Here is a 12,882-nt window from a genome sequence, read left to right as displayed (position 1 = left end):
CCCAACCACAGCCCTCTCCAAAAGCCAGTCACATGTTTCTGTAGCAGCCAATCACTGCCCCTCTCCCTTATGCTCAATATAAACCTCAGCCAGGGAACACATAAGTTAGATGATAGGGTGTATGATATGAGGCTATCACTCTCATGTATTTTAAACACTTTTTTATTTCTCTAATATTTTAATGTTCTTCACTTTAGGAACCCTGAAATGGGTGGAAAGGCTGCCTAGAATTTTTTTAAACAAATTAATCAGATGAAATAGACATGAATGATTTCTGTCATTTGGCTGAAATGCAAAAGGAAAACATAGGGCCTGGAAACAGATTTGAGCTTAACATTAGTAATTAGGTAATTAGTCTTGGTTTAGTTATTTTATGTGTAATACAAAATCATTAGCTGGGAATGGAATAAGATAGACTACATAGCTAAGTGAGATTATTAATAGCTTTATCGTCAAAAAGATAATGTGAAACTTGTGAACTGGTTGAAGTCAAAATACCCCTGGCATAATTTGTTATAATAATAATGTTTATGTTAATAGTATAGTCTGATTTCAGCAGATGAGGTATGTTACTGATTCCACACACAAAAATGAGTAGATTATGTGTGAGCTGTCAGGTTAATCAGATGAGTATGAGTTATTTGCTAATGTTATAAAATTAGCATAATTTGCTTCAGACAAAGGTTCCCCAGACACTTCAAAATATATTTATTAGGTTTCTGTCTTAAATAAATATTGTGGCCATTTAAAAGCAAAGATCTTTAATTAAAAATAAAACAATTAACACAATTGCCCAATACAATGCGAATGTCCGTTCTTAAGTCATTGCTAACTACAGCAGTATGTTGTCTGGATCTTTAGTGCATAGGTTTCAAATCTTGGGCTGTTCTTCTTAGCTCTGTAGAAGCCAATATAATATGTCTTTCATTTTCCAAGCACATCTGCCATTCTTTAAAATTGACATTGATGCAAGTGATTGAACTCTGGAGTACTGATAAAAGAGAAAATGATTGTATAATGAGGATACATTTTTTTCTAGTCAGGCTGAAAACTCTTTTATTAGTGAGGGCTTTTCATGTCAATTTGAAGACAAGTATCATGATGTGATTGAAACAACTTTATCCTAAATTGGATATTTTGTATATTAAAAACACATTTTGTTTATTTCGTAACTGTCTATGAGGTTTCCTATGAGGCATCCTATTTCTTTTTTTAGTCATATGCAATTTTATTACTACTACTACGACTACTACTTTGTTAATAGTCTGCCTTTCTTGCTCAGACTCAAGGTGGATTACAGGATATAAATAGTGTAGTTAGACCGCACAAAACAACCAAGAACAATGCAATAGGGTTAGGTTTACAAAATTAGAATACAACATGAACAGCAAACTACCTAAGGCAAGGTATACTATAAACAATACAGTATGTGGATTACAAATTAAAGACACTGCAGTAAAAGCAGGTGATACTTACAACAATAATAGAACTATCGTAACTATTATAACTGGGCTATTCATTCTACTTTTCAAGTCTATTCAATGGAGCTTACTATTAGAAAAGTCTTTTTAGGCTTACACTGTGAGCCTATAAATAACAATCATTGGATATGATCCATAGAAATTGTATGTTATTTTTCACTATTTAATTTTGGAGGTAGCTTTGAAAATGTTAGAATGTTAGAGTTGTTCATTATGCTGTAAAGATTGGGTCAATTTTATGTGCCCCCAATTTTTCCTCCATTTCTCCAATGGAGGACGAATGGAGGCACCCAGTTTGGGAGCCCATAAAATTGGACCCCCGACCCAGTCTTTACCAAACTTGGGGGTTCTTGTAAGGATAGTGACCTGCAGCTACGCTGCAAATGTGGTGGCTCCACCTCAATAAACTGCTCCCCCAGAGCCCTGCAAAGATAATAAAGAGAATGGACCTGAAAAATCTGGAAAAAATTGCCTTTTTGGCTCCATTAAAATGGTGCCGCTTTTTTCAGTTCAGCATATCTGAATGCACACCCCTAATACTGATGTTTAAAACAAACCTTTATTGTTGTTGCTAATTTTATTTTTATCCCTCTCTTCCCAACAAGGTCAGGCTCAGAGTGGCTAACAATATTCTATGACATTGAATAAAACAGAGCATACAAGCCAATACAGCCAATGTAAAACTGTAAAACCAGAGATTAACAATATATCTAAAATATTTAAAGATTATAATTGTAATTGATATTGGCCAATAGTAGGGTATGACATACATAGTACTGAAATAAGGTTTTTTCCCTTATTGTTAGAAGTGAAGAAGTTTCTAAAGAGAACTATCTGAACAAGATAAACTATAATGAAGCAACTGCTGGTAGATGTCATTTAAGATTCATCCAACTTCTTTCCAGAAAGGAAAATAATCAGGTTCTGGGAGTCAGGTTTATTGAAAAAAGATGTGTGTGTGTATCAAATGTCAAGTCACTTCCAACTTTTGGTAACCCTATGAATCAATGACTGCCCAAACTTTGTATAATTAACAGCCTTTCTCAGGTCTTGCAAACCAAGGGCCATGGCTTCTAGTCAGTTAATGTATTTCCGTGTTGATCTTTCAGAATCCCTAACCATGCTTTCAATTTCCCTTTAATTTCTTGGGTTTTGTGGAACAGATCTCCTGCTCTTCTATTTATTTGTTCTCTTCTACTTATTTATTTTTTGCACTGGTTGTTGTCTTTGTCTCTATGTACCAGTAGCTGGAATGCTCCATTTAGACTTCTGATGCTATTTCTGTCACCTTTTCCTTTTGCTTCTTATCTATCTTTAGCAATTTTAAGAGTTTTATCCATCATCTATCAAGGGGTTTTTTTTGGTTTCTTTTGGCTGCATGAATAGTTTTTGTGCATTCTTCCTTGACAATATCTCTAGATTCAAGCCATAATTCTCCCCATTCACATTCCCTTGAACTTAGTAACACAAACCAGCTCTTTACATGGTCATTAAACTCTTCAGGAATGTTGCTTAGATTGTATTTTGGAACTATGAATGTTTTGGTGTTTTTCTTCAGCTTTATTCTAATTTTCAATATTAAATGTTCATGGTTTGTACCACAATCAGCTCCTGGTCTTGTTTTATCATAGATAATAGAACTTCTCAATTTTCTGCTTCCAATTTTGTAATCTCTTTGATTTCTGAATTGGCCAACTGGTGATGTCCACATGTACAGTTGTTTGCTCAATTCCCTGAAATGTGTTCGCAATGAACAACTTGTCTTCACAGCGTTCTATGAGTCATTCTCCTGCTTTGTTTTATGCCCATAGTCCAAATTTTCTGACAATTTGATTCTACTTTGTTTCCTACTTTGGTGGTCCAGTCACCTATGATTATCAGCACATTTTGTTTAGCTGTGTGATCAATTTCTTCTTGGATACTTGCACAAAAGTTTTCAATTTCTTCCTCTTCAATGATGGCTATGTTGATAGGCTTTTCATGAAGTGTGATTGATATTATTTTGTCAGACTTTGCATTATAGCCTCTGATTGCTTGTGCTACATCTCTCCTCACTATTAGAGCAAGTCCATTCCTTCTGTGTTGGTCATTTCCTGAGTAAAATACTTTAAAAATTTCTGACGGCAAATGTCCTAATCCAGTCCACTTTAGTTCACTCACTGGCAAGATTGCAGTGTTTAAATTAGCCATTTTTCATTTTTCATTTTTAACTTTACCTACTTCTCATGTTCCATGTTCCTATTATACATGTCAAAGAGCTTTGGACTTTCCTTTTGCATCCATTCATATAAACAAATGAACATCCTTTTGGCTTTAACCCAGTTACATTGTTAAGAATAGCACTACTCAGACTTGTCCTGTATCTTTCCCAGTAGTTATGTAAGTGCCATCTGACCTGGGGAGCCTGTCTTTGAACACAATGTCATTTTTGTTTTTGTTTTCATTTTGGATTGCCTCATCATATGATTTCCGAGGTATGAGATGATCATAAGTGGTTTACCATTGCTGTCTTCTGCACAATACTAACCAGGGTTAGCTGAAGTGGCATGCCGCTGTCTGTGATAGATCTTCCACCAGTGTCCCCTTCCACTACAGCTGCTTCCCAGTAGCTGCCCTTTAAGGATTCCTCTGCCCTGATCACCATTGGAACTATCTGGTCTCTTCTGTTGATGTGGCTGTTGATTCTTGAAGGGAGTGGATGCTTCTTAGTCTGGTGTCTCAGCTGTGACCATTCCTCGAGTGACACACTGCTAGGAGTTTAGCCTCTTAACAGAATGTAAACTCCTTGCAGTATTGCTCTCAGCTTCACTGACACACACAACCCCCCTTACCATGTTAAAGTGTGCACCCAAAAAGGCTAGTGAAAAGGATAAATAGGCAAAATAAAATTCTTATTTGGCATGCCCGTGATATCAGATTATTGAGAAATCAGACTTTTGGATAGAATTGCACTCTGATAGAAGAGTGAGAAGCTTGAAAAACAAATTAGGCTCCAAGCATGAGCATAGTATCTTGGAAATTGTTCTTTTTAATTCATTGGGATTTCTGGGTAAGCATATTTGCAGCTTTAAAATTCACAGAAAATGTTGTTTAAAGTGTGAAAAGTGGCCTCAGTGAAAAATGTATTTGTATAAGAGCAAGAGATGCTTCTGGCTGGCTCATAATGCATTGTACGTTAGTGTATTATATGCTATATAATTTAAGAAAGACGAGGAAATTGGAGCATGGTACAGAGAAGCATATTAAAATGAAGATAATAATTATATCTAATTCTGAACTGGGCCATACAGTGTGGATCAAAGAATTGAGACAACGGGGCCAAGGACAGAAAGGAGACTATAAAATATTAACAGTGCATTCCTAAGGAGAGTTACTCCAGTCTAAGCCCATTCATTTCAATGGGCTTAGACTGGAGTAACTTTCCTTAGGAATGCACTGGGAAAATACATTTGGAGTTAGCAAAGACAAAAGTAATAGAAATGATGTCTGCTTCTTTAATAAAAGCATGCCACTGAGATCTTGTGAGGCTACATTGTGAGATCTCATCTCCATCTCACTCTATTAAGTAACATGGAAACTAAAAAAAAAAAACATGTCAAAAATATGGGGCAGTTAGTATACACAACATCAACTTCTGGTTTTAGTCAAACCCTGCTTGTTAAACCAGTAATTTCCAGTATTTTTAAGACTGTGTTCTGGTTTGTGTTCAAGAGGCCTTTGGTGTGATCCAGGAAGGCAATTCTTGTGTCCTTATGTTCTCTGTATAATAATTCTGGAATATGTGATTTGTGGATTGCAACTGGAGTGATCATTTGTTCTTGGAAGAAGTTGTCCAAGTCTGTGTTGTTAACACTGTTACAGATTGGCACTTCCAATAGCAGCTTTTATCAAGCTCAGCAGTGATTGCCTATTATCTTGGCTGAGGTACACAGTTAAAATATTGCCGTCTGCCAGCGACAATTTTCCCCTTAATTTAGGAATCCTTACTGAGTCCAGCTGGAAGTAGCTAGGGCATTACAGCACCTTCTTCAGCTGTTGGTCAGCTGTGTTTGCTTCAAAATACATCCCTCTGACAGGCAGAGGAAAGAGAGTATCTTGGGTAAAAGCTGTATATGCCAAGTTAAAGATTGTTTATTATCAATTACTATAATTTAGTGAGTTGAAATAAGCAGATGAGAGGTTCATAACACATCACCATATAATATACTTATTTGCAGAAAATCTCCCATCTTAAAAAAACTGCTTTCAGCTATCTTTAACTAGAATTCATTTTTGTAGCCTTTGACAAGAATGGTCTGCTTGACTTGGCACTTGAACAGTTTTGGAGTATTTTTAGGCCTGCACTGAAGATAGAAAATAACTGCATTAAAAAACACACCTCTGGTTTATTACATTTGATCTCTATATAAAACTGTTTTTATATGGGAATTCTTTTACATTAGCTCACTCAAAAACAACAATGAAAAATTGTGTGTGTGAATATTCATCCAATTTCACACAGATAGAAAATTGAGTTAACATCACCAGATTATGTCCAACAATACACAAGGGACATATTAACATCAGGGCTGTTTTTCAGCTGTAAATTCATGCTTAAATTTGAGCTGGTTTTTATATCATGCTTTGAAATTTGAACCAGGCTTAGCTTTTGCATCAACATGTATATGAACACATATGCAACATACACAACATGTATATGAACACATGAAGCTGCCTTATACTGATGTACAAGAATCCAGGTTCACTGATGCTAGTAAGTATCCTGCATGCATCAAAGTCCATGTGGAAAGCCCAAGCAGCACATAACAAATGATCAATGCAAGAACAGAAAACCACTGATTTTGTCCTGACAAATATTTTATTAGGACCTCCCCCCCAATTCTACTTTTGGTTATATTGCCTAGTTACAACCCCTCAACAGAGTGAGGAAATTGCAAGCAGCAACATTAAGGTGCTAATCTATAGGATGCATTCTTCTTATATTATCTGGGTTTTATTAAGAAAACTCCTAGTTTTCTGCTTTTAATTGACTTTTTAAAAAGAGACAAATCTGAAAGATAAAGATTTCAAGTGGGAGCTGTGTAAATAAAACGAGTGGGGATCACTAGTTATTAATATATGTTTTCAAATCTAAAGGACTGAAAATGATAGCATGCATAGAACTACAGATGATTCGGGGGGGGGGGGCTTTTACAAACATTTTTATGCCCCTAAAAAACAGTCCCTCCCCTGAGCATTGGGGGAGGAGTGGGAATATGCTTACGTGGTTGTCCTGTTGGGCTGATGCTCATGTTACCATATTTACTTGAAAAGAAGACACTGACTGTAAAACATCCATAAAAGGATTTATACACAAAGAGGTGTTTTTTTAAAAATACTGTTCAGAACTGTAACTTGTGTATGAATTTAAGATGGCCCCCTATTTTTACACATATGAGTATAAAAAACCTGGTCATCCTTTCAGGTAAACAGGAACTAAAATTTTTAAGAGAGTGGGATATAGCTTGTATTTTGCACTCCTGAAAAGCATACTTTTGCCTCAAAAAATGGAGGCAAACATATGGTGCAAAACTATAAAATTAATCTGGATGGCCTTTTTTCGGTGACACAATTAATACATTTTTGAAGATGAAACATTTACACAGTAGATCTCCGTACACACTTTTCTCACATTGCCAGGCTGGGTCAACACATGCAGCAGCAGAATCAGGTGACAGAATTCGAAAGTGATAGAATAAATGGTACAATTTTAGGCTGCCAAGAGTTATTATCACTTTTTAATGTTTCCATGTGTAAAAATCTCTCTGTGAATAAAAAAAAAAATCAGCAAATCAGGGATAAAGTCAGGGATAAAATGTCTAATCCAGTCTGCTCCCTGCTATGTAAATTTTATACGTGTGATGACTCTGTTAATTAGGTGAGCAACCAAAACTATGAGACCCTACCTACAAACTAGTACAGCCCATTCTACCATAATCTACCATGCTAGCCATAAAAATAAGGACCAAAGGAAAGCTCAATGATAGTCGGAATTGTAGTATATTCCTGCTGTTCTAGCCCCCATCTATCAATTCTCTCCTTCGATATTTAACAAAAAAACAAAAATGAAGCATAATAACAAAAGGACTCAAAATTGTTTTATTTAAAAATGAATTAACACCCAGTTTGAGTGAAACATGGGCTTGTGGACAAGAAAGGGTTGTGACTTGGTTTTTTATATTCCTTGCAGTGTTCCATCACCTGTGGCAAAGGAATGCAGTCACGAGTAATCCAGTGCATGCACAAGATCACAGGAAGGCATGGCAACGAGTGTTTTTCATCTGAAAAGCCTGCAGCTTACAGACCCTGTCACCTGCAGCCCTGCAATGAAAAAATTAATGTGAACACAATTACATCTCCTCGCTTAGGTAAGTAACAGCAATAGCATATAACTGTGATGTTCCTATAACTAAAGTTACTGGAAAGGACCTGTCGTATACACTAGGCCATGTCTATGCATCATGTTTCTTTCCTCAGCTTTCCAAAGAACAAAACTCTAGAACCATGGCTATGGCCTTTTCCTCCTTTTGTCCCAAATCCATGTGAACTCATGCAGTTGTCCCATAGACACTATGAAGCTCCATCCTTGTGGGCTGTTAAGCTATCCTTGAGTTACAGTGAGAAACTCCTAGAATGTTACCCTTCCGGGGACTACATTTATTTATTTACTATGATTTATAGACTGCTATACTATTATGCTTTCATAGCAGTTTACAGCAATTCAAAAGTAATTATAGAAGTATCATAAAACATTTTAATAAAAGCACAATCATTTACATCACAAATTCACCAGTAATGTTCAGCAGACTTAGTTGTAAAGGTTTGGCAAAAGACTTCTGTCTTGACCTGTGTTCAAAGAGGCCAGAATGAAGTGGAATTGTCTCTTCTGTTGAGATCCATATATTATATATAATTCATGGGATATATTTTCACATATAAGGATTTAATTTGGACACAGAGAAAGTGCCAAAGCAGGACTACAGCTGAACATCAAGAAAACAAAAGTAACGACTACAGGAGAATTACACAACTTTAAGGTTGACAATGAGGAAATTGAAATTGTTCAAGACTTTCTATTCCTTGGCTCCACCATCAACCAAAAGGGAGACTGCAGCCAAGAAATCAGAAGGAGATTGAGACTGGGAAGGGCAGCCATGAAAGAGTTGAAAATATTTTGAAGTGTAAGGATGTGTCACTGGCCACCAAGACTAGATTAATTCATGCCATCGTATTCCCTATTACTATGTATGGGTGTGAAAGCTGGACAGTGAAGAAAGCTGATAGGAAGAAAATAGATTCCTTTGAAATATGGTGTTGGAGGAGAGTGTTACGGATTCCGTGGACTGCCAAAAAAACAAATCAGTGGGTTATAGATCAAATCAAGCCTGAACTGACCCTAGAAGCTAAAATGACTAAACTGAGGCTATCGTGTTTTGGTCACGTCATGAGACGACAAGAGTCACTGGAAAAGACAGTCATGCTAGGAAAAGTTGAGGGCAGCAAGAAAAGAGGCAGACCCAACAAGAGATGGATTGACTCAATAAAGGAAGCCACAGCCCTCAATTTGCAAGATCTGAGCAAGGCTGTCAAAGATAGGACATTTTGGAGGACTTTCATTCATAGGGTCGCCATGAGTCGGAAGCGACTTGATGGCACTTAACACACACACATCACAATTCATTCTGCAATGAACCAACTAATCACTGACATTCAACAGCTCTTTTCTACCTTGCTACTGTACACTAGTACACACACTACATTCTGCTAAAATCTGTGCTTTAACTGTGTATATAGGAAAGAGTTCTGCCCATTTCATAAATCAAAGTATACATCTATCGTATTGTAACTCTCTGGAGTCTTTAACATATTTATGCACATAAATGTACCTTTTCGCTTTTGTGTTTTCTTTGTAGCTGCTTTAACATTCAAGTGTCTTGGAGACCAGTGGCCTGTATATTGCAGAGTAATACGAGAGAAGAACCTTTGTCAGGACATGAGGTGGTATCAGCGTTGCTGTGAGACATGCAGGGACTTCTATGCGCAGAAAATGCAACAGAAGAGTTGACCACTGGCAGGCAGGCTGGCTAGCTCTCAGCTCATCACAGTCACATTATTTATAAACACACACAAGCACGCTTCTTCAGACCATATATTATCAGATTTACATATAATTTAATCAAATTAATTTATTTTGCCTGCCAAGACATTGTTTATTTTGGTTAAATAGCATTTTTTTTATCTCCAGAGATTCCATAATTAATTTTATACGAATTATTTTGGATACATTTATCAGATTTTTTTTCTTAAAAAACAAATACTATTTTAAATGTTTATATTCAGTAGGGTAATGTGCCTCTCCCCTACCCACACCAAAATGGAAATAGTCAGTACAGTACTGTGAGTAGTTAGAGGTGCTAATCCTGATCACTTGAAAGCAATGGGATGAGCATGCTTAACTGCCTGTTGCAGCATGACAAATAATAAGCCATCATGTTATCCTAAACTTTTTTCTTTAGGTGAATAATTTTGCTGTATGCAGAAATGGTCTACTTTATTGTATTAATACTATTGGTGCTCAATGACCGATTGACTTCAGATAATTTTGCAACAGGTTTTGGGGTGAGTTAAAGCAAACAACATGAAATAGAATACTTTACTAAGGGTAGGGTAGCCAGGTCCCTCTTCGCCACCGGCGGGAGATTTTTGGGGCAGAGCCTGAGGAGGGCGGAGTTTGGGGAGGGGAGGGACTTCAATGCCATAGAGTTCAATTGCCAAAGCGGTTTTTCTCTAGATGATCTGATCTCTATCGGCTGGAGATCAGTTCAATTAGCAGGAGACCTCCTGCTACTACCTGGCAGTTGGCAACCCTAACTAAGGGCCTTCTCTAACATGCAGAACTTTACCATGCATTGTGCCTCAACTGTTCCCAGGAATGTGTTTGTATGGCAAATGTAAAATGGGATCCAGAACATCAATGCACAACTACCCAATATCAATATGTCAGTTCTGCCCTGCAGGCCTTCTCCGGGGTCCAGAGAAGGCCAGAGGGCAGATCTGAAAGCAATCCAGGCTGCATCCAGCCCTGTCTTCAGTTTGTTTCGGCATGGCAGCAGAGCTCGAGCTCTGCTTCCAGGCTGAAGCAGACTGGAGGCAGGGCTCCCTCCCACGGGGCTCCTCCTCCCTCCCTTACTTACCTGCACTTAGCTTCAGCACAACAGCAGAGCTCTGCTGCCGCCCTGTTACCTTTGGTCTCTCTCAGCTCAGCAGCAGAGCTCAAGCAGAGGTCTTAGCGCTGAAGCTAAGTGCAGATAAGTAAGGGAGGGAGGGAGGAGGTTAGAAAATGGCAGCGGGGCCACAGCATTTATTCGGCATTACTTGGGGTTCACTTTTTCAGCCCCCATTTATTGCCACAATTTTTTAAGTTGCTTTGGCAGCAGCTGCCACCACAGCAAATGGATCTTTACTGTGTGACTGAAGTAGGGTTGCCAGGTCCCTCTTGGAAACTGGACTAGCTTTTGGGAGGTGAGTACAGGGTGCAGTGATCACGTCCCCACACAATGGTATCACTTCTGGTGTGATGCAGAAGCATCGGCATTGCACCAGGGGGACACTCTAGCACTTACCACCAAACTTTATGGTTTCCATAGAGTTTTGGGTAGAGTCATAGAGTGTCATTCCAGAAGTGACATCATTGCATGGGCTTGCAGATTGCTTCCTGCTGCCCTGCTTCCGCCCACCAACCAGCTGAGTTTTGGCGAGTCGTGGCAGGAATTGGTGGGGGATTGTTTGCCATTAGTGGGCACCTGGGAACCCTAGACTAAAGATAAAAAAGATAAAATAAAAATATTTTAAAACAATATGTTCATTTTAAAAGGAATCCTATTAATCAGAGCTTCTACCTGAAATGTTGAAGAGTTTCTATTAGAATTATGCATGACATCACTCCTTGACATTTGTAGTTGACTACATCTCTTTAGGCAGCCATTTTGTGGTTGCACCCCTCACCCGGTGTCAGAATTTAAAAGGTGCTCACAGGCTCAAAAAGGTTGGGAACCTCTGGTGTATATACTATGCATTCTCTATATGAATGCACCTGGGGACTGCTAGGACATCTCACATAGGTGGGACTAGCCATGCCTTAGAAACATACTGTAGGAAATTATCTACTGTAATTTAGAAATTTAATGAACAAAAGCAGATGAAATAAAGTAGGAATTTTAGTCATGTGCATGAACCCATACTTGAACACAAGTATTGAATCAATTAAACACTGTAAAGATTTACACTGAATCTCTGTTGCACTGTTTGATGTAGTATAGAGGAACACCATTCTAGAGCTCCTAACAACTGATAAAAGAAGTCTGTACTGTTTAAATATGTCATAAATGTTTTACACAAGAAATCCATACCTAACTCTCAGTGCTTGTGAGTGTCCTCATGGAGTTTTACAAATGGGAAGAAATTTAACAATATGAATTGGACTAAATTTTCAGGTTAAAAAAAACTTAGAAGTTAGTTTTGTGACAAAGTTCTATTTTTTTAAGATCTCTATAAAGATACTGTTTTACAGTTTTGTGAAACGTGAACAAGACAGCTAACATTTTCCTTATGAGAAAATATTGTACATAAGTCACATGGTTTTATAACTTCAATAAAATATATGCAGTTGTCTTTGTTTATATATATATATATTTCTGATTTCCACAAATCAAATCAAATGGACAGCATCAGGCTGAATATACGAAGCTGTTAAATCAGATGATTCTAGGATCTTAAGGAAGAGGAAGGTCTTTCCCATCACTTGTAAAACAAGATAAGTTTATCTAGAGATTAATGGAGCTGAATCTAGATCACCGCATTTTCAATGGATGTCTGAGATATACTATACTAGCAATAAAACTGAAATAAAAATATTACTAAATTTCACATTGCAAATACCAATGGCATTTTTATGCTTGCTTGCTACAGAATAGTCCTGTTCCCATTTCCTAGTAAACTTAACATTAAAACAGTCTTAAAGTAACCTCATTTAAAATAACAGAAACATAAAATGGCACTTGAGAAAATGCTTCAGTATATTCAGGGCTTCATAGATATTCAGTTGATTGATGTTTGTGTTTAATGGGAACTTTTCTTACCCTTCAAACTTGTTTTGAAAACCAAACCTAGGTTTCTAAAGGGAGCAACAGAGTTAATCCTTTCTTATGTGCAGACACTAGCTAATGAACCTGCCTGACAGGGTCAGATATGGTTTCAGGTAGAGAATGGAAGTATCCTTCTTCATTTAATTAATTATAGAAAAGGCGAGAGTAGCTGCTTTGGGGAACAGCAGCTTCCTCTCGCTAGTGTGTTAGCGGGGAAC

At 37.5% G+C, this 12,882-nt stretch overlaps 1 protein-coding gene across 1 annotated transcript in view; it reads left to right on the top strand.

Annotated features, from left to right (window-relative positions):
- Nucleotides 1-9,982, top strand: part of ADAMTS19 (ADAM metallopeptidase with thrombospondin type 1 motif 19) — a 117,961-nt gene extending 107,979 nt beyond the window's left edge. The window contains exons 21-22 of the mRNA XM_056848030.1: nt 7,711-7,888; nt 9,434-9,982. Coding sequence (XP_056704008.1) covers nt 7,711-7,888; nt 9,434-9,585 — 330 coding nt within the window. The 3' untranslated portion in view covers nt 9,586-9,982. The remainder of the gene's footprint in view (nt 1-7,710; nt 7,889-9,433) is intronic.
- Nucleotides 9,983-12,882: the final 2,900 nt, after the last annotated feature.

Source organism: Euleptes europaea, chromosome 4 (genome assembly GCF_029931775.1).
Source record: "Euleptes europaea isolate rEulEur1 chromosome 4, rEulEur1.hap1, whole genome shotgun sequence".
Classification (NCBI taxonomy): domain Eukaryota; kingdom Metazoa; phylum Chordata; class Lepidosauria; order Squamata; family Sphaerodactylidae; genus Euleptes; species Euleptes europaea.
Note: the sequence above shows the minus strand (reverse complement) of the source record. Positions and strands in the feature narration are given on the sequence as shown.